At 39.5% G+C, this 21,217-nt stretch overlaps 1 protein-coding gene across 2 annotated transcripts in view; it reads left to right on the top strand.

The window, feature by feature from the left end:
- The first annotated feature begins 504 nt into the window (after positions 1-504).
- LOC149313152 (putative E3 ISG15--protein ligase HERC6) overlaps positions 505-21,217 on the top strand; it is a 37,503-nt gene continuing 16,790 nt past the window's right edge. The window contains exons 1-14 of one of the 2 annotated variants that reach the window (XM_089526136.1): positions 505-980; positions 7,909-8,065; positions 9,438-9,514; positions 10,361-10,588; positions 10,942-11,036; positions 12,243-12,373; positions 12,970-13,001; positions 13,611-13,684; positions 14,844-14,968; positions 15,969-16,028; positions 16,163-16,259; positions 17,890-18,076; positions 19,147-19,298; positions 19,391-19,507. In XM_089526136.1, coding sequence (XP_089382262.1) covers positions 728-980; positions 7,909-8,065; positions 9,438-9,514; positions 10,361-10,588; positions 10,942-11,036; positions 12,243-12,373; positions 12,970-13,001; positions 13,611-13,684; positions 14,844-14,968; positions 15,969-16,028; positions 16,163-16,259; positions 17,890-18,076; positions 19,147-19,298; positions 19,391-19,507 — 1,785 coding nt within the window. In that variant the 5' untranslated portion in view covers positions 505-727. Of the gene's footprint in view, positions 981-7,908; positions 8,066-9,437; positions 9,515-10,360; positions 10,589-10,941; positions 11,037-12,242; positions 12,374-12,969; positions 13,116-13,610; positions 13,685-14,843; positions 14,969-15,968; positions 16,029-16,162; positions 16,260-17,889; positions 18,077-19,146; positions 19,299-19,390; positions 19,508-21,217 lie in introns of both variants that reach the window. The other variant, XM_089526135.1, reaches the window with a different exon arrangement.

Below are 21,217 nucleotides of genomic sequence, written 5' to 3'. Positions count from 1 at the left end.
TGTCAAACTGGATTATTTCTGCAGTGTGGATACAGCCAGCCAGAGAGAGAGAGAGAGAGAGAAAGCACTGACCAGGGCAGAGTTGGTGGGGAAGTTGGCAACCTTTGGTGGGCAGGGCTGGCTGGAAGGAGAGGGGTTACTTGGAGCCAGAGAGAGAGGGAGAGAATGGAGAGGGTGCAGGTGGGGTTGGCAACCCTTGCTGGGCAGGGCTGGCTGGAATGGGTGCGGTTGCCTGGAGGTTAGTCTATTAGGGGCCAAATGGGTGTCTCTGAGGTGGTGAGGGGTTGATTTACTGGGAGGCAAAAGGGAACCTCTGGAAAGGGGTCCAGCGCCTATTCATCCCTGGAGAGAGAGAGAACATTGTGCAGGGCGGGGGTGGCGAGGAAGTTGGCAGCCTTTGGGGGTCAAGGCTGGGGGTTACTTGGGGGGTGGTCTACTGAGGGCCAAGTGGGTCTGTCTGAGGTGAAGGGTTGGTTCATTGGGAAGTGAGAAGGAATCTTTGGGATGGGGTCTGGTGTGTATTAACCCAAAAAGAAAGGAAGAAAGAAAGAGTGGCCGTTGTGCCGATGTCGAGGAAGTTGGCAACCTTTGGGGAGGCAGGGCTGTCTGGAAGAGGTGGGGTCACCTGGAGGGCAGTATATAAGAGGGGCGAGCCTGGGCTGGCAGGGATGCTGCAGCAGGGGCTGCTTCAGTGGGAGGCAAGGCAGCCTGGAGGGCGAGGAGGAGGATGCTGTTCTGCTGGGGCCAGGGCTCCTCTGGGCAGCTGGGGCTGGGCGAGGAGGGCACCGTGGGGCCAGTCCCTTTCCGCCAGGGGCCCCGGTCTCCCCAGGGGCAAGAGGTGGCCCAGGTGGCTTGTGGGGAGCGGCACACGGTGCTCCTCTACGCCGACGGAGGGCTGGCCTCTTGTGGGGACAACAGCCAGAGCCAGCTGGGCAGGAGGCTGCCTCCTCCGGGGCAGGAGCAGAGGAGCTATCAGCCAGGTAAGGAAAGGAGGGCAGAGAAGGGGAACACACTCCTCACTTCTCTTCCAATAGGAAGAGTTTCTTCAATCCTGGGGGAAATGGAGGAGGGGAGGGGAGGGGGGTTGCCTCCAAGTCTTTTATGTTTTGCAACTTGGCAAATTGTTTTCAAACTTTTTCCCACGAGGACAAAAAAACATTTTTTTTCTTTTTGGAATAGAGAATATATAGTAGAATATATATATATATATATATATATAGAGAGAGAGAGAGAGAGAGAATAGACATATAATAGAATACTTATGAAGATAATGACTGTAGAATAGACTATATATATATATATATATATGTAAAATAGACAATATATAGTAGAATATATATATATATATATATAGAGAGAGAGAGAGAGAGAGTGAATAAACATATAATAGAATACTTATGAAGATAATGACTGTAGAATAGACTATATATATATATATATATATGTAAAATAGACAATATATAGTAGAATATATATATATATATATATATAGAGAGAGAGAGAGAGAGTGAATAAACATATAATAGAATACTTATGAAGATAATGACTGTAGAATAGACTATATATATATATATATATATAATAGACAATATATAGTAGAATATATATATATATATAGAGAGAGAGAGAGTGAATAAACATATAATAGAATACTTATGAAGATAATGACTGTAGAATAGACTATATATATATATATATATATATAATAGACAATATATAGTAGAATATATATATATATATAGAGAGAGAGAGAGAGAGAGAGAGAATAAACATATAATAGAATACTTATGAAGATAATGACTGTAGAATAGACTATATATATATATATATATATAATAGACAATATATAGTAGAATATATATATATAGAGAGAGAGAGAGAGAGAGTGAATAAACATATAATAGAATACTTATGAAGATAATGACTGTAGAATAGACTATATATATATATATATATATATAATAGACAATATATAGTAGAATATATATATATATATAGAGAGAGAGAGAGAGAGAGAGAGTGAATAAACATATAATAGAATACTTATGAAGATAATGACTGTAGAATAGACTATATATATATATATATATATAATAGACAATATATAGTAGAATATATATATATATATATATATAGAGAGAGAGAGAGAGAGAGAATAAACATATAATAGAATACTTATGAAGATAATGACTGTAGAATAGACTATATATATATATATATATATAATAGACAATATATAGTAGAATATATATATATATAGAGAGAGAGAGAGAGAGTGAATAAACATATAATAGAATACTTATGAAGATAATGACTGTAGAATAGACTATATATATATATATATATATATAAAATAGACAATATATAGTAGAATATATATATATATATATATATATATAGAGAGAGAGAGAGAGAGAGAGTGAATAAACATATAATAGAATACTTATGAAGATAATGACTGTAGAATAGACTATATATATATATATATATATATATATATAATAGACAATATAAAGTAGAATATATATAGATAATGACTAGATAAATACTACAAGAAGGTTAAATTTTAAGGTGACTCATACGAATGAACTTAAATCATTCAAAATTGAGTCTGTATGAAGCTCAGGAAGGATCTGTTTTGTTGTTGTTATTTTGTGTATGCATTTAATGCTGTTGTTGTATAGGTGTAATTTGTGTTGTTGTTTGTCCAATGCTTTTTGTAAATGGTTGTTTTTTAAATCAATAAAATTATTTTTAAAAAATTGCCATGAGGCTGAGAGAGTGTGATTTGCCCAAGGTCACTGAGTGGGTTTACATGGCTGAGCTGGGATTCGAATTCTAGTCTCCAGAGTCCTAATCCAACCCTCAGATCATTAATTCATGTTTTTTCTCTTCAGCTTCCCCCCTTTCCCTGAAATTTGTGGGTCTACCTTTTTCAGGAACAGATATGGAGTGGATGGACAGAAATCCTTGCACCTCAGAGATGCTTTTCCTGGGATAGAAAGCGGAGAAAGGGGATGATGGGTCTTGGGGTACTGGTATCCCAAGATCCATCAATCCCTCCCTCTTTTTCTTCTCCAGTTGTGACCAGCTGTCTTCACCACAGAGGAGGACAAGGCACTGAAAATGGAAGAAAAAGGGAGGACCTGAGCCAAGGACAAGCCAAAAACACTTAATATAAATATAAATGCCTTTCATATGGTTTCAGGGCCACCAAAGATATCCTAACTGCAAGGAGGACAAGGCACTGCGAAATGGAGGACCTTCCAGAAAAAAGGAGGTCATTCCCAAAGAAAAGACTCATAGAAATGTAAATGTCATGATTCTTAGTCCTGCTCAAAATAGAAGACAGTCAAGAAAAAGGAAGGACCTGAACTAAGTCAAAGCCAAAAACACTTACTAGAAATATAAATTCATTTCCTCTGGTTTCAGGGTGACCAAAGGTCATAACTGCAAAGGAGGACAAGGCACTGCAAAATGCAGGCCATTCCAGAAAAAGGGAGGCCATTCCCAAACAAAAGCTCAAAAGACTCAATAGAAATGTAAATGTTATGATTCTTAGCCCTGCTCAAAATGGAAGAAGATCACCAAATGGAGGACCTTACCAAGTCAAAGCCAAAAACACTTAATGTTAATATAAATGTCTCATATTGTTGTAGAAACTGCTACGGAAACAATAGAGATGAGGATGCAATACTGAATATGTGGGTGCATGGATGGAGAAATGCTTGCCTTGGATGCTATTTTCACCTCTCTAGAGAAGTTGTCTCCTCCAAGGATAGTTGCATTACCCTGTTGCAACAACACTGAATGTGGCTCCTTAAAACCAACCCCTTCTTAAGTTTTGTTTATATGTATATACTGGGAGTCCAGGGGCTTTAAAATTAAATTAAATTTAAAAATTAAAACAGGTTGTATGAGGCAGGAGGTTTGGCCTTTTCAGAGGCATGGGGATGTAGTGTGTGAGAGAAAAAGAGATGTACTAGTTGTTTTGTGTGCCTTCAAGTCATTACCAACTTATGGCAACCCTGGCTCCATCTGCACTGCAGAAATAATCTAGTTTGACACCTTTTAGCTGCCGTGGCTCAATGCTATGAAATTCTGGGAATGGTAGTTTGTTGTGGCACTGGTGCCACAACAAACTACCACTCCCAGAATTTCATAGCATTGAGCCATGGCCATTAAAATGGTGTCAAACTGGATTATTTCTACAGTGCGGATGCAGCCCCCTATCCTGGGGTTTTCTTCAGAGGGGGTTTGCCATTGCCATAATAGTAGCAAGTAGCCAGAGTACTGTTTTTGATAATGGTTTTCATCTCTCTTCTCTTTCCTCTTATTTTTCTTCTGCCTGAAATGCCTTTGAGTCTTGTTAAGTTTCGGTTTCCACTTAGAGCTAAGCAGCCCTTGTTTTCCAGACTCTGCAGATGACTCACTCCTGAAACACTTTCAGTTTCCTTTCCTTGATGGCTGTGCTGCTGGCCCTGGGGTTGAGAGCTGAGGAAAACTCCTCCTTTGCTGTATGCTTCTGTTCCTGGCTCTGGTCCAGCCAGCCTAAATGTAAAAGGAGTGTATTGCTGCTTGAAACTCTTGGCAAATGTATGAGAGATCGGAAAGTCTAGAATAATGAGCTGTATGAGTTTTTACAAAACCAGATGCATCTAGGAAGTGTGTATAGATTTTAGTTTGTTTTTGTGTGCTGAGAGCCAGCATGGTGTAGTGGTTTGAAAGTTGGACTGTGACTCTGGAGATCCTGGTTTTGATTCCCAACTAAGCCATGAAACCCACTGAGTGACCTTGGGCAAGTCACACTCTCTCAGCCTCAGAGGAAGGCCATGGCAAACCTCCTCTTGATAAATCTTGCTAAGAAAACCCCATTATTATTATTATTATTATTATTATTATTATGCTTTATTTATATAGCACTGTAAATTTACACAAATTTAATAGGTTTGCCTTAGGGTTGCCACAATGCAAAAGGACCTGAAGGCACACAATAATAATAAGTATATGTAAGTTTGTGATGTGTCATTATTGCTGTTTTTAGTATGCTTTTCTTTGAAATAAGATGAAGGGGATGGAGAGGAGGTGACAGCTAAGCCTGCTGGCTCTTCAAAATCCAGTCTCTACTTATTCTCTGGCTGTGGTGAGGTGTGCTGGCTGTGAAGGGACAGTTCCTAGCAGAATATTTGTGTGTGTCTTCAAGGTGCCTGATGACTGATGGTGACCCCATCAATTTCACAGGGTTTTCTTAGTCAAGGAAGACTCAGAAGTGGTGGTGCTCAAACTTTTTGCCCTTGTGACTCCACTTAACATCTACATGCAGACATTGCCCCCCCCCCATTTGTTGTTAACTGTCCTTGAGTTGACCCGACCCATGATGGACCCTATGGATAAGACATCTCCAAGACCACCTGTGCTCCACTGCTCTGTTATGTCTTGAAGATTCAGGCCTCCGTGACTGAGTTCAGCCATCTGATATTTGTTCTTCCTCTCTTTGTATTAACTTCTACCTTGCCTAGGATTATTCTGTTTTCTAGAGAGTCATAACCTTCTCATGATGTGGCCAGTGTATGGCAGCTTCAATCAGCTTGGCTTCTGGGGAGAGTTCAGGCTTAATCTGTTCAAGGCCCCATTTGTTCCTCTTTATCCACAGTATTCTCAAATGAGTTAATTTTCTTCTTACCCACTTTCTTCACTGTCCAGTTCCCATGTCCATGGTGACGGGGAGTACAATGGCTTGGATGATTCTAACTTTAATGCTCAGTTGTGTATCTTTTACTCTTTAGGACAGTGGTTCCCAAACTTTGCACTTTCAGGTGTTTTGGACTTCAGCTCCCAGTGTAGCCAAGGGTCCGTAGGGGAATTTTATTATGTTGTTATTAGTCCAAATGTTGCAAGAGGGGGCTGGCTACAAGAGCCCACCAAGATCGCCCTCCCGATATTTATACGGAGTAGACCAGGGCCTCCCAATAACTGAAGCTGAGACAGATTGCAATAACTAAATGTCTACTTTATTGAGAACAGGGGGGGAACACACACACAATGCACACACTCACACACACATTCAAGGCTCAGGAAGGTAGGTTGGAATTGTGGAAAAGATGTTTAGGCTGTACTAAGGGTATACTCACCAAGATGTAGTCTTCCTCCGGGGAAGCGAATGGGATGTGGGACAGTGAGACAAGTCTGCTCCGCAACCTGGGTTTGAGCAGAAATGCCGGCTACCAGATCAGAGGTCTGACTGACGTGGAGTAAGTAGACCTTTGGGATGGCGCGCTGAGCAGCCAAAGTTGGGACCTTTTAAGGGCGAAATCTCACCTGAGGGCAGAGAGTTTTGGGGATTGGAACAAAGGCGTTTAATTGCTTTCTTTCACCTGGATGTCTGGATCTGATAATATCAATGACTTAAGTTGTTCGGACAACAGATTTGAGGAGGGGGTGATAGCTTCAGGAAAGGCAAACATTCCTCTCCTTCTGACTCAAGATAATCCCTTCATGCGACTTCCCAGACCTTCTTAGATGTAAATGGGGATTCTCTCCTCAGGGGAGGGGCACATGTCCTCTTGTTTTGCCAGTAATGGCGGACAGGCTTGGAGTCTGGTCAGGGGTCATCCAAGGGTTATCATTGATTCCAAAATTTATATGAAGCAGCATGGGTAACACCAGAAGCCCCAACCAGTTTGGCTGACTGTCAGGAATGCTGGAAGCTGAAGTTCAAAACATCTGGAGGATCAAAGATTGGAAATCACTGCTTTAGGATCTTGTTTAGTTCTTTCCTAGCTGCTCTTACTGTTCCTAGTCATCTTCTTATTTATTGACTACAATCTCTGTTCTGATCAATATTTGATTCAGGGTACAGGAAATCTTTTGACCATTTTGATTTTCTCATTATCTACGTTGAATTCATATAGATCCTCCATGGATATTACTTTTGTTTTCTTTGTATTTAGCATTCACCCTTCTTTAACTTTCCTTAGGAATTGTTCCAAGTCTCATAGGTTTTCCACTTGTAGTATGGTGTCATCTGCATAACTTAGATTGTTTATTCAAAGGTATAGCCACATTAGTCTGTAGAATCAGTATATGGAGAGATCTTGTAGCATCTTTGAGACTAACTGAAAGAAAGAAGCTGTCAACTTCTTAGACTGTTTATGTTCCTTTCTCCTATTTCCACTCCTCCTTAATCTAAACATGCTCTTCATATGATAGTTTCTGCATATAAGTTGAACAAATACGGTGATGAAATGCAGCCTTGCCTCACTCCTTTGCCAGTTAGGAACCATTCTGTTTTTCCATATTCTGGTCTAACAGTAATCTCTAGTATATGAATAAAAACATTTTGTTTATTTAGTATGTGTATTTTAATTCACGCTGTCATGTGTATTCATATTTTAACGTTATATAAGGGAATAACATTGTTCAAATTAGAAGTTTTATTTAAGTAAATTCAATGTTTAACTCAGTTGATGTGTAAATTTTACACATAAAAAAGTTTGGGGGGAGGAGGAGGAGGAGGGGTCAGAGTCTCCACTGAGCAACTCTCCCCCCATCACCAGGGTCCTGCCCCACCATTTGAGAACCACTGCTCAGGGTGATTTTGCCTGTTCCTTCCTCTGAAATATACTTGGCAGCATCTATCATTTGTTGGTGGTCTCCCAGCCAAGTACTAATCAGGGCTGGCCCTGTTTAGCTTTCAAGATCAGACAGAATCTGTTGCCTAGGGTGTTTTACTTCCTTCCTTTTGCCCTTCCAAAATCATACGGTCTAGAAACTTGTCTTCTCAATAGGCAACCAAATTCTGTAATTTTTGTACTGTACTGCTGCAGATGTATGATATAAACAAGTCCTTCTAATTACCATGGTTTAGAAATGAATGTTCTTTTCCTATTTTTGCCATTTTCTTGAAAGAGTTAATCCAAGCATTGGAAGTGCAGCCTATTGTCCATGTCAGCTGTGGGAAGGACCACTCACTGGCTGTTTGCAGCAAGGGAAGGGTCTATTCATGGGGAGCTGGTGCTTTTGGACAACTGGGCACTGCTGAATTAGGAAATCGTTTAATTCCAAGGTAGGTTATATTGTTTTTATGTGACGTTTTAATTGTAACAAGTTTTTAATGTGTTTTTGTTTGTGAGCTGCCTTGGGTCCCTTCTGGGAGAAAGGCAACATTGAAATTAATTAATTAAATAAACAAGTGGCTAATAAACACAAAATATTGAGCACAGTATAAGTCAAATATAATAATCTTTTAAACTAGCGAACTAGGCTTTCGCAAGACAGATGAAAGTTCAGATTCTCCATGAGTGATATTCTCAGTTGATGGTCTGGCCATTTGCTTTACTTCAGCCCCGGGTTGCATTTAATTTGCCACCTGGAAAGCAAGCTAGCTTTCAAGGTTTGCCCAACCAGATATGCCAGGAATTGAACAGCACTTTTCTTCTTTTGAGGCATATCCTGTACCACTGAGCTGTAGTCATTCCTTTTTTGCAAGCAATGCAAATTGTGAAAATCATCTGGAGTTATAATCCAAAAGGGTTCTGTAGGTTTCGAATGTTTCCTCCTATCTTCTATTGGAAGTTGCATCCCTTTGCACCTGATCTTCCTTCAAGCAGCTGAAGAGCAGTAAGATAAATAGTGGCATAGATTACTAACTCTGTCACTACAGCAAATGGCCTCAGTTCTATTGGATAATCCTAACTAGAATAGGTCCATTGAATAAAATTTGAATGGTGGGTCAGCATGAGGAATTGGCAAAATGTTGCACATGCACCTAGCCTGCCATAATATGTTGTAAAGTTGGTATGATGGGTTATACAGTAGTAGAAGAGTACTGAAAAACACATTAACAGCAGAAAACAGGAAGGAAACAAGTGCCATGTTCTCTGAGATGGTCAACTGTTTTGGGAAAAAAACCCAACATATTTCGGCTTCAATATGGAAAGGCCTTCTTCAGAGGCTAGAAACACACACAAATAAACATATATTATAGGCAGTAAAAAGACAGAACAATATTCAGTTAATTATAAACCATAAATTCACATCACTGCTAAAAGGCCTTCTGCAATGTCCAGTTAACAATCAAAGGCCTGTGTAAACAAAACTAAAGGGTGTGAATCTAGGAACGTTCTCTCTATACAAATATTCCCTTTATAAAAAAATCTCTTCATGAAAAATTGTCATTTATATTAACATTAAATTTGCATAACTACTGTCTCCTTCACATAGCCTACTTGTAGTCCTTGTATTTAAATTTTATTTTCATTTTTTTTAAAAAAAGGTGTCATGCCAAAACCTCCTGTGTGTTAATGGTGGGCCTTGTTCAGTTGTTAAATCTGAAACTTCCAAATTTCCACAGTTATCTTTCATTTAAAAAAAAAACTACTGGGTTTCCACCTATTATGAAATCCTAAAAGTTGTCTTATTCTTTGATAATTGTACAGGACAATAAACGCTTTATCTACATATACAGTAATACAGGTTGCTTGTGGACACTACCATTCCATTGCACTGACAAAAGGTAAAAATTGTTTATTTGTCTCTTTGCTCCATTGTATGTTTCACCTTCAAAGGTTTGTTTTCTGTCACTGCTGTACTAAATGTAATTGCTGCACAAACTTGGCATTATACTATCCAGATCAAGGAAAGTAATAGTGCCACTCTGTTCTGTTTTGGTCATATCTTACTTGGAATGCTGCATCCAGTTCTGAACACCACAATTCAGGAAAGATATTGGCAAGCTGCAATGTATCCAGAGAAGGGGGACCAAATTCACCAAAGATCTAGAACAGTGATTCCCAAACTTTAGTCCTATAGGTGTTTTGGACTTCAGATCCCACAAGCCCCTAACAACAGTCTGGAATTCTGGGATCTGAAGTCCAAAATATCTGTAGGACAAAAGTCTGGAAACCACTCATTTAGCAACCAAGACTTATGAGGAATGGCTTGGGGAGCTGGGTATATTTAGAGAAGAGAAGACAGAGAGGTGACCTGTGAGCCATCTTTAAATATCTGAAGGAATGTCATGTAGAAAATAGAGTGAGCTTGTTTTCTGCTGCTCTAGGGACTAGAACATGAACCAATGGATTCAAAATACAAAGTAGAAAATTCCACTTAAATATTAGGAAGAATGCCTTTGCTATAAGAGCTGTTCAGTAGTAAAGTAGAGTGCTTCAGAGAGTAGTGGACCCTCTCTCTTTGGACGATGGACATCTCTTGGGTTCTTTAGTTTTGTATTCCTACATGGCAGGGGGCTGGACTAGGTGTCCCTTATGGTCCCTTCTGACTAAGACACTATGAATTGTTGATAAAAATGTTGCACAAATACAAGCACTTTCCTTTTAAATCTTTTTCTCTTCAAATAAAGATGGCAGAGTTTTTTCATGGGGTCAGAACATCCATGGGCAGCTGGGGCTAGGCAAAGAAATCCCCTCTCAAGTTCGGCCGCAGCAAGTCTCTGCTCTTGATGGCATCCCATTGGCTCAAGTGGCTGCTGGTGGAGCACATAGTTTTGCTCTGTCCCTTTCTGGAGTTGTGTATGGATGGGGAAGGAACAATGCACATCAGCTGGGACTGAGTCAGGCTAACCCCAAAGGTAAGACTACCTTCAAATTGACTAGGAAAATGTTGTTATTGGTAATGGCAAGCTCTTTTTGTTTGGTTTCCATGTGCTAGATCATCCTTGAGTTTGAAAAGTTTATGTATTAGATTACAGTTTCCCACTCTACCTGGGGGACTCTAGAGATTGTAATCCAAAAAATAACCTACCTCTGGATTAGATGGTCTTGGCAGAAAACCATTTCTAAATGGTGATGGCTACTTTTAGTTTATCTAAAACCTGGCTTCAAAGGAGTATTTCATGCAAGGATGTATATCTGATAGTGTGTGACATTTTCTGGAAATACTGTTAGTATTAAGCTGTTTATTTTCAGTATGCTTTCCCCACAGAGCAAATCTTCAAACCATACTCAGTCGCTGCTTTGAGGAACCTTGATGTGACTTTTGTGAGCTGTGGAGCTGAACACACTGCTGTGCTCACCCAGGTACAGGCTAAATGACTTTTCAGTGTTCTTAGTGGGAAATCGTGTTTAAAAGGCAGGAGGTCATTTCACAGAAGTTCAGGTTGTGAGAAATGGGGAAGAGGTTGAAATGTTAACAGTCCTCACAGCAAATGCTTTCACACATGGGGATAGCTCCCTTCAGCAGGGACGTAGCCAATATTTTGAGAAGAGGGGGTCTAGACTAAGTGCCACCATTATAATGGGGCTTGGACGCGGCATTCATTGTGGCGCACACCATTCATTGTAGCTAACAGAAAGTGGGTCTGGACCCCCCGGACCCCCCCCCCCCCCCCGGCTACATCCCTGCCTTCAGCAGGTGGGAAGCAACTTGCCATGTGGATTAGCATAATAAACAAAAAAAGAGCCCTCATACTAGTGCCACTTTTTGCCTGCAACTGTTGGTATTGTGGGAGAAGGTTTAGGCAGCTGGATGATTCAAGACTTGACCCATAACATTTTCCTTGTGAATATCACAAGACAGAGATGCACTGGCTCTGCGTTTGAAAGCCTGCAGATTTTCCTAGCTGGATTGGAGTAATTGGACCCTGCTGATTTTTATCTATAGGTATGAGCCATGAAGCGACGTTTGAAATGAAACAACTAGACTGAGCAGTTAGAACTGTCTGGGTTGGTTTTGCCATAGAACAGAGGTTCCCATCTTATGAGTCTCAGATGTTGCTGTAGTACAGTTCCCAGAATCCCTCACCACTGGCTATGCTTCTAAGGGTTATGTTCAACAACCTCTGATGTCCCTTGCCATAGATATTTATTAATTGTTTCTTCAATTAATTCATAGAGAACTCAGTAAGTTTACCTTTTTGGATTAAAACTTCCCAAATTCCCCAGTTATTGGGAGATTCTAGGAGTTCTGAGCCAAAGAAATAACTTTATCCAACTTTGCATTTATACCCTACCATTTTTTCAAGAAGCTCAAGGTGTCCCTGCACCGTTTTTATCCTAACAACAGTTCCCAAGTAACCCAATAAATTTCATCCAGAGTTGCTGGTTTGTAGAGTTTTTTGCAGTTGTATCTTGGCATGTCTGAATGTGAACATGTTTCTGGTTGTTGGCATTTGAACATTATGGTGTTACTGCAAGAAAGAAAGGATAAATTAAAGGATAGAAATTGTTAACAAAAGCAATAACAGCTTAACAGTTTAAACTTTGGTTTTCTAAAACTCTAAATAGGATGGCAATGTGTTCACATTTGGAGATGACAGCGCTGGACAGTTGGGACGCAGTAGTTCTTCGAGCCTGAAGACCGGTCCTCAGAAAGTTGAATGGATCGATGGTCCAGTTTCACATCTGGCATGTGGAAGGTGTGTGTCACAGCCATAGATGGCTCATGGATTGAACAGGGGATGGCTCCACCCATCATTTTGGATGAGGTGCCACTAGCAGTAGTTTTATTCCTGTCAGGCTTGAGTAACTTAACGTAAGAACCAGTTTAGATGTAGCACAGTCCATTGTGTCAAGCTCTGGTAGCATCCAAAAAGATGCTATTAGCAAACATACATCAGGAACATTAGTTGATAAGTGGGCTATTGCCAAACTGGGAAATTTGCTACTACAAGGTGTAGTGATGGCATCATCTTAGAAAGGGGGACTGAGTTACTTCATGGAAAATAAGCTTATCAATTGTGCTGGTCTATGACCGTAATAAAGATGAACTGAACTAAGCATATCTACAGCTGCGAGTCATGAAGGATGCACATTTCTTCCAGTACTAGAGACACTGTACCTCTCAATACTAGTTGCTAGGGAGTATGAGTACCATCATCTCTTTCCACTAATCATGCTGATTGGTGGGAGGTGTAATCCAAAACACATGGAGGTTTTCCCCACCTCTACAATACAGTGAATAGAGGGCTCCAGCTAACAAACTTACAATATCCCCTTCCCCTTATTTCAACAGCTATCACACTCTTGTGTTCATCTCTGCTTCTGGTAAGCTTTTATCTTTTGGTCGTGGACCTTTGGAGAGAGATGGAAGTGGAACATCTCACAGCAAGCAGGATGAGAGAGGGTGTCTGAACATCAGTGCTCTCGTTTCTCCAACTGGTACCTCTTTTCAAAGTGCAAATACAAAATAACATAATGGCCATGAAAAAATGTTTGATGTATTTGTGTCTTGTCTCAGAAACGAGACAGGAAGCTCAATAAGATGTTCAGCATCAAGCCAATATTTGAAAATATTCATAATTCTGTAACATGAATAAAATTATTTATGAAATTGTTCACACTTCAGTTCATATAATTTACTTAGTATTCTGTTTTTCTTGATCTCGAATTAAGGATGTGCTTAGGCACAGAATTCTATTTCATTTTATATAAAGTACATGTTTGTCAACAGAAGGAAATAATAAAGCTATACCGGATGTTACTTTACAAAAATAGTGGAGGAGTAGAATGTGGAAAAAATATTACATGGAACTTCTTACTGGACATCTCAAAACTATCTCTAAAGTTGCACTGAAAGAAGACAGGAAAAATGGTATACATCATAGTTACTGTGGATTGAGAATTTAGGAATGACCTGCTTTCATGTCATTGCAGATTTGTTGGGTGTCCAGGTAAAACAGATTTTTGCTGGAACATATGTCAACTTTGCCACAGTGTTTCACACTCAGGTAGATTGTTCATTTCTCTTTTAACTCTGTTACCTTCAAAACACATTTATGTAGCACATGCTGTTTATTTTAGTGAAGAGCTGCTTTAGTAGTGTGGCTGGGAGTACAGGTCTAACCAATAATCCACCTTACAGATTGTATCCTGGAATGAACTGATGCAACAGGAGAGCTTAGAAAATGTGTTTCGGAGGATAAAATTCAATTGTTCATCCCACCTAGACCAGGCTCCATAGATTAATACTCAGCTGGGGCTACAGGTTGGATTTAGGTTTTGGACTGTTAATTTCTAGTGGCTGTGGTTGCTGGAAATTCTGGGCTTTGTAGTAAAAAAAGGGCAACACTTTCAAATTTTGCTCAGTAGTGATTTGTCCACAGCCGCCTTCTCTTCTGCCATGCATTAGTTTTTGTGCTTGCTGCATCACAGTGTCCACTCATGTTTAGCTTGTGGTCCCTAGATCATTTTCACACATGCTGCTTTCCAGTTATGCATCACCTATCCTCTATTTTGTACATTTTCAGATACACCAGTGAATACTGTATTCCCTTGTTCAAATTTCTTTTCCTCTCACAAGTAATAATAATTACTCCTACAATTACAGTGACCCTTCATTTGGACTTTATGTACAAGTAGCAGGGATGTTCTCAAGATGATGTCCCAGAGAATGTCACTGATCACAACCTCTCCTTGTTGAGCTAATGAGCTCCCTTGGGGCATACACATCAGGGTCGGTAGTACTGTCTTTATGGCCCTTTACCTCTTCTGCTTTCTCTGGATTACTCTTTTCCAAGGCCCCAAAATTGGTGAATTACCTGTCCTGGTACACTTTCATGCTACACAACGTTACAGCTCTGTGATTCCATTTTAACTGGCATGGCTTCATCCCAACCTTGGGATATGTAGTCCAGGGAAGTCTATGTAGACTTCTCGGCCAGAGAGCACTAGTGCCTCCCCAAACTACAAGCCCCAGGATTCCATAGGATGCAGCCATGACAGTTAAAGTGGAATCATAATGCTATAACTGGGTTGTGTGAAAGGACGTCTGGAAGATCTCAGGAGTCTGACAATACCTTGAGGCCTGGATGGTTCCCACTCCTGTTAAAAACGATTGGCTCTATGATAAGTTGAAAGTTCTTAATACAGCTTTTTTTCTTTTCAAAGCATTCTGCATATGGGAAAGAAACCACTATGGAAGCCTTGCCACGGGTTAGCCAGCTGGAAGAGGCACAAATGGACATCTGGCTGTCAGCAACTTCAGAAAGTGAATTGTGGCAGAAGGCAAAAAGGTTGGAGTTTATACTCTCTTCTCCTGCATAGTCAGTAATGAAGGATTGTGGGAGTTCAAAATATCTAGAGGGCCAAAAGTTCCAGCAGACCTACCTTAAAGCCACAATTGTTTTTGTCTGGGTGATTTATGCATTAAAAGTAGAAAACCAACAGCTCTGATACTTCTGTATGCTGTTTGTCACCCAGTACAATATGCCATGTGAACCTTTAAAAAAAACACCACCCTGTTAAATTTATTTTATTTTATCGAGAAGTATTGGTTTTGTTATTTTTATTATCTTTCTGTGTTTGTAATAAAACTTAATAAAAATTTAATTAAAAAATACCACAGTAACACACTATAAATCTGATTTTAAAAATCATACAAAAGTTAAAAACAGATCAAACATACATCTATATTAAAAACCTTCCCTGCTTAAGATGAATAGTTCACTCTTTAAACTGAGTAGAATACAGATGGGATGTTAACTAGACCTAGTCCTGGGAAAAGAGTGGGATACAAATAAATATAATAAATAAATAAATTAACTCATCATCTTCTATAAGAGACAAATATTCTCCCAGTTCTACTCCAGTGTTGATAAATGAATGTCTGTTTGCATCTAGGTAGGTGAAATTTATACCACAGTGCTAAGAAAATTAGTCAACTAGACTGGATACAATAGGACTTCCAGGTAAACATTGGACTGTGTTGCTAAACTCAGCTTTCCTGACCTTGTGATCTCCAGAATTATTTGACTTCAATTCCCATGATCTCCCAACCAGCTGCACCAGAATGAAGGAGGTTGTGCTGATCTAGTCCCATTTTTTCCACCATAAATTATAAAACAATAATGACAAAGGAAGTGGGTTTTTTTGTACATGTCTTTTTAATTTTTAAAACAACAACTCCCCCTGAAAAAATGATGTATACTTCCGGAGGAAGCCTCCCATGTCCACATTGCAAGCATGATGCTGTGTTATGATGCCTGTCCTTTTTCTTTTTTTTCTTTTCAATAGGGAAATAGAAACAATATTTTCCTCTTCTCCCTGTTTAACAGCAAGCTTTTTAAAGCAAGGGTAAGTAGCATGCTTTGTATGGTACAAAAAAAAAAAAGGGGGGGGGGAGGAGAAATATATAGAAGAGCTTATGCAGACCTAAAGCATCCCCTCATGAAATGTTAGGAGGGTATTTCTGTTTTCTTTCTTTCTAGGTGTCTTTTTAAAAGTGGTTGTGAAATAGCAGTAGATCTGCAAAAAGCAAGAGAAATACTCGAGAAGCTTACAACAAAGGACTGGATTGCTGGCAGGGTAAGAGAGGCTTCTCTTCCCGTTAGCAACTGTTTCTCTCTTTTTACTTGGTGTAGTAGTGTGTTGAAGAGCTGAGAAGACATAAAATATTAGTTATGAATAACTAGTTATCCCAATCAGTCCCTTTCCCCAATAAGGGTTTAACTACAGTCAGCCCTCCATATCCATGGATTTTTTTATCCATAGATTCAAGCATCCATGGCTTGAAAACAATTAAAAAAAACATAAATTCTAAAAAGCAAGCCTTGCTTTTGCCATTTTATATAAGGGGCACTATTTTGCTAGCTTACTGTTGTAAACCGCTTAGACACTGCTTAGGCGGTATGAAGTGGTATATAAATGAAGCTTGTTTGTTTGTTACTATGCCATTGTATTTAATGGGACTTGAGAATTCAAGGATTTTTGTATCCACAGCGTATCTTGGAACCTAAACCCAGCAGATACCAGGAGCCCACTGTATATTATATTACAATTATGGCTTAACAAGTGATAAATGCAGTCCTTTTACAGTGTGACTATAACTTTGCAGTTACTCTTATAGGTGCAGGGTTGGGGCACATCGTTCATGTGCTGGCTTGTGTTGCTGCCTTATTCCCCGTCATGAATGTTGAGGTAACAAGGAAAGTGTGTTGGAGGATGATGAGTAGAAGTGTGCTTTATACCAACCAGTTAACAATCCCAGAATTACTTTTAAAAGTACAGAAAATACAGTATTGTTTAATTGTTTTTAACCAATAAAAATATTTTCCCCATTTGTCTTAATGTAATTTTAGGGCTATTGCCAAGATAGTTGTATTGCAGCATGCATAAAACCCTCCATGCCTTTCAGAGTCCTGCATAATCAGATACTAAAACAACATAGTGGTTTCAGATGCAGAAACAAAAGTAACTGTCCATGAAAGGGGGGGGGGGGGGGAATTCACAGCTGAGAAACATCATTATTAGAAGCAACTAAAATTTCTCCAAAACATAAATTATCAGGCTTTCTGGAACTTTTCATCAGGCCTGTTAGTACACAAATTAAGGGGTGAGGAAAAATTGAATTGTCCTAAGTAGATTTTATAGCTATGAATCTACAGCTGCTCAGTCCCTAGATGGGAATTGATTGAATGTGTCACTAAAAAGTGTGAGGTATGTCATGCAATGCAAAGTCATACATTGACACTAGAGTTTTTTGTGGTTTTTTCAGGCTATGTGGCCATGTTCTAGGCAGAGTTTCTTTCTGACGTTTCGCCAGCATCTGTGGCTGGCATCTTCAGATGCCAGCCACAGATGCTGACGAAACGTCAGAAAGAAACTCTGCTAGAACATGGCCACATAGCCTGAAAAAAACCACAAAAAACTATGGATGCCGGCCATGAAAGCCTTCGACTTTACATTGACTCTAGACTTTGGAAAAGTTTAATTATGGACCATAACTCCAAGAATCACCCAGCCTATGTGACCGGTGTGGATTCTGAGAGTTAGAGTCCAAAAAAAACCCTTTAATTTTTTTTTTAAAAGTATATCTTGCTTTTCCCTCAGTAAAGGACTTGAGGTGCTTGACATCCAGTTGAAAAAAAAATCATACATATGTGTTTATACTGTGTTCATGCTCAGCTAAATATGTTGTTTTCCAAACTGGCCGTAGATTTCTTTCTCTCTGAACCGCCTGATTCCTGCCCTTCCACTGAATTCTCCTCACCAAGAAGCTTTTTCTGTCTTTCTACTGCTGCCTGAGTGTTTTGTAGCACTTGAAGCCCAGAAAATACAGTCTTTGGCTTTGCCTTTTGCAAAAGCTGTTCTTAACTTAAGCGAGCGGTCTTCAGACATTCTAGGTAAGCCTTGATCAACCCTGAACATAGAAAATTAGCCAACTTGTCTGGGACATCAAGAATGATTATGTCTGCACTTCAGAGCTGATATCAGGAACGGGCAGCTGTCATAGTCAGTGTGCTGATAGAAAACCTCACAGTTGATGTGATTTATGTGATGCTTATCCTACTCCTGCAGTTGTCAAATATGATTGTGTGCATAGGCTCCTCACAGAACTATGAAATGTTAGTGTTTTTGGAACCCATTTCCCAAAACATCTGAAAAGAGGCTCGAGGAGGATTCTTATCAAGGTTTTTGGAAACTCAAAAGATCCCTTTCTCATCCTCCTCCCCCAAGTATTCAAATATCCTTTGCTACCCTTGCTTGAGGAGCAAGTCTTGTTAAGTTTGTTGTTACAAGTAATCTACAACTCACAACTCCACTGTTAGAGTTGTTATTTAAATGGCAGAATATTTTATTTTGTGTTTTCCCTTGTGTACTCATATGCATTACTGTATATTGTGAGATATTCTTGAATTTAGTGACTTGTCTGCAACTGTATTTTACTAGGAAAAGGAAACGATTAATAAAGGCACAGTCTTTTTAATTTGAAAATTACATTATGCTTTTAAAACCTTCCAGGTGTGATTTTTGGGACCCGCTTTGGATTTGAACAGATTCTGTATCTAGAACCAATTCATGCCAGCTGTCATTTCTCTTACAGTTGCTTACTAAACACAAAAAACCCCAAACCTGGTGGCTTTTTTTTGGAAGCCCCACACTGTAAAGCCTGCTTTTGCACAAAACTCTCTGCAGCCCCTTATTAGGTTAACTGTCCCTGCACATTTTTTCCAACTCTGACAGAAATAACAATACAACCACCTGCTGTTTTCTAATGATAAACAGTGGGATGCATAAAGATCAGGACAGCTAAATCAAGATTTAGATTCAGACTCAAGTTGGCCTCTAAATGGGTCTGAGATGGTGAGGATGTTCTTGGAGTCATTGCGTCAGAATTCAGGTTGAATATTGTTATCAGTGGACACACCTTCATGGCTTCTTAGGAGAAAAATAATATTTTTTCTTCTTTCAGAAAAATATTGGTCCTTGTTGCCAGCCTCATTTTTCGACCGAATAGTTCAGTTGCTTAGCAAAGCTGTGAAATCACAGCTATCCCATTACTATGCCTACCCTGACTGCCAGGAAGTTATTCCACTCCTTAGACTACTTAAAAAATTGTACAAGGTAAGTGTGCCTGATAACTCATTAGAGTTCATTGAGGTTCAGCACTTTGTGAAGTACATGTATTTGAACACAAATATTTGTTGCCTTTCAAGGTAAACAAGAGGGCTAACTACAAGCTCCAGGTGAGCAACTTCTACATAGATGGAATCCAACAAACAATTAATATCTTGGACGACTTAATAAGATGGCATGTACGGCCTAATTACCCAGTAAGTATTTTTTCCCCTCCAGACTTAACATGAAACGAGGGTAGTTGAGCTCAAGTATTTTGTACAAAATTAATAACATTCAGAAATACAGTTGCTTTTGCAGATTCTATGTGTGGTTTGCTTTCCATAACATATATGCTTTATAGCTATATGAAAACTTATGCAGCAGGAGTTGAAAAGATGTCTCCATGAGATTTTGGAGAGCTGATGATGGGAGATTGGACAAGGCACATGTGACTTGTGGCTTTCCAGATGTTGTTGGACTGTAACTCCCAACATCTTTCACCATTGGCAGTATTGGCAAGGAGTGGATTGATGGGATCTGCAGTCCAACAATATCTTAGTGGTGAGCAGTTGCTCACTTCTAGGTTAGATGGATGAAATGACTAGTTTTTTTGTAAGAAACGTCATATACATGATGCTTTGATCTGGCCTGTTTTGTTGGGGGTTGAGTCTAGACTTAGTTGTATGGATAGATCCATTGAAATGAATTGGATTTAAATTAATCTTGATTAACTTACATCCCAGTGATTTTAATGTTGCTGCTCTTAGTATGATTAAGGTTTGATCCAACCAATTGTTTTTGAATTTAGGACAATATCACACTACATTGTTATAGCACTATTATTCTACTTTAACTGCAATAACAATAGCACTTAACATTTTACCAACCTACAAAAGGATGGAAGGTTGAGTCAACCCTACAGGATCAAATTCACAACATTGTGGCTGCAGTACTGGCATTTAACCACTGCACCGCCAGGGCTCCTATCTACTATGACTGTTCCTGGGGGATTCTGGGATTTGCAATTTATGGAAGGGCATTTAGAATGCTCAGCCAGAGAATTTAGGCCCCAGTCAACTGTAATTCCCAGAATTCCACAGGAGGCAGCCATAGCATTTAAAGTGGTATAATATCTCTATAACAGTGTAGTGCAGTGATTCCTAACCTTTGATCTCCCAAAAGCCCCAGCCAATTTGGCTAACAGTCAGGAATTATGGAAGCTGAAGTCCAAAACATCTGGAGGACTGAAGGTTGGAAGCCCCTGGTGTAGTGTGATCATTGACCTTAGACATATATATTTTTTCCTGTTTAACAACTCATTTTACTTTCTCTCACTACCTAATGCATTCTCCCACATAACAACATCATACTACTCTTTATTAATTAATCTACAGTTAGTGTCTTCATGATGTAGTGGTTTGAACATTGGACTGGGAGATCGGGGTTCAAATCTCTGTTTGACCATAGAAACCTATTGGATGATCTTGGGCAAGTCACACTTAGCTTCAAAAGAAGGCAAACCCCCTCTGCACAAATTCTGCTAAGAAAATCCAGTTATAGGTTTACCTTAGAATGGCTATAAATCAGAAATTATTTGAAGCCACACAACAACAATAGTTTGCATTGGTGGAACCAGCTTTGGGGTAGCACAGGGACCAGGTTGCTGAAGATATTTAGCAATGGAAGCTGAGTGACAAGCATGTTTTCTTTAACAAGGAAAGAAAATACAGAAATGTCTTAATGCATGGTGAATGTCAGTGGGATAAAGATAAGCTGCAAAGGTCTTCCATTTGAATGTTGTTGTTTTTAAGTAAGTTAAGAAGACTCTTAACGTATGGCAACCCCACCACAGGATTTTCATGGCAAGATTGTTTCAGAGGGTCATTGTTTTCCTCTGAGGCTGAGAGAGTATCACTTTCCCAGGG

The sequence above is a fragment of the Sceloporus occidentalis genome, unplaced genomic scaffold (assembly GCF_023333645.1).
Source record: "Sceloporus occidentalis isolate IW3139 unplaced genomic scaffold, rSceOcc1.0.p SCAF_5, whole genome shotgun sequence".
Lineage (NCBI taxonomy): Eukaryota > Metazoa > Chordata > Lepidosauria > Squamata > Phrynosomatidae > Sceloporus > Sceloporus occidentalis.
The sequence above is the reverse complement of the archived record's forward strand: the minus strand, read 5'-3'. Positions and strand labels throughout refer to the sequence as shown.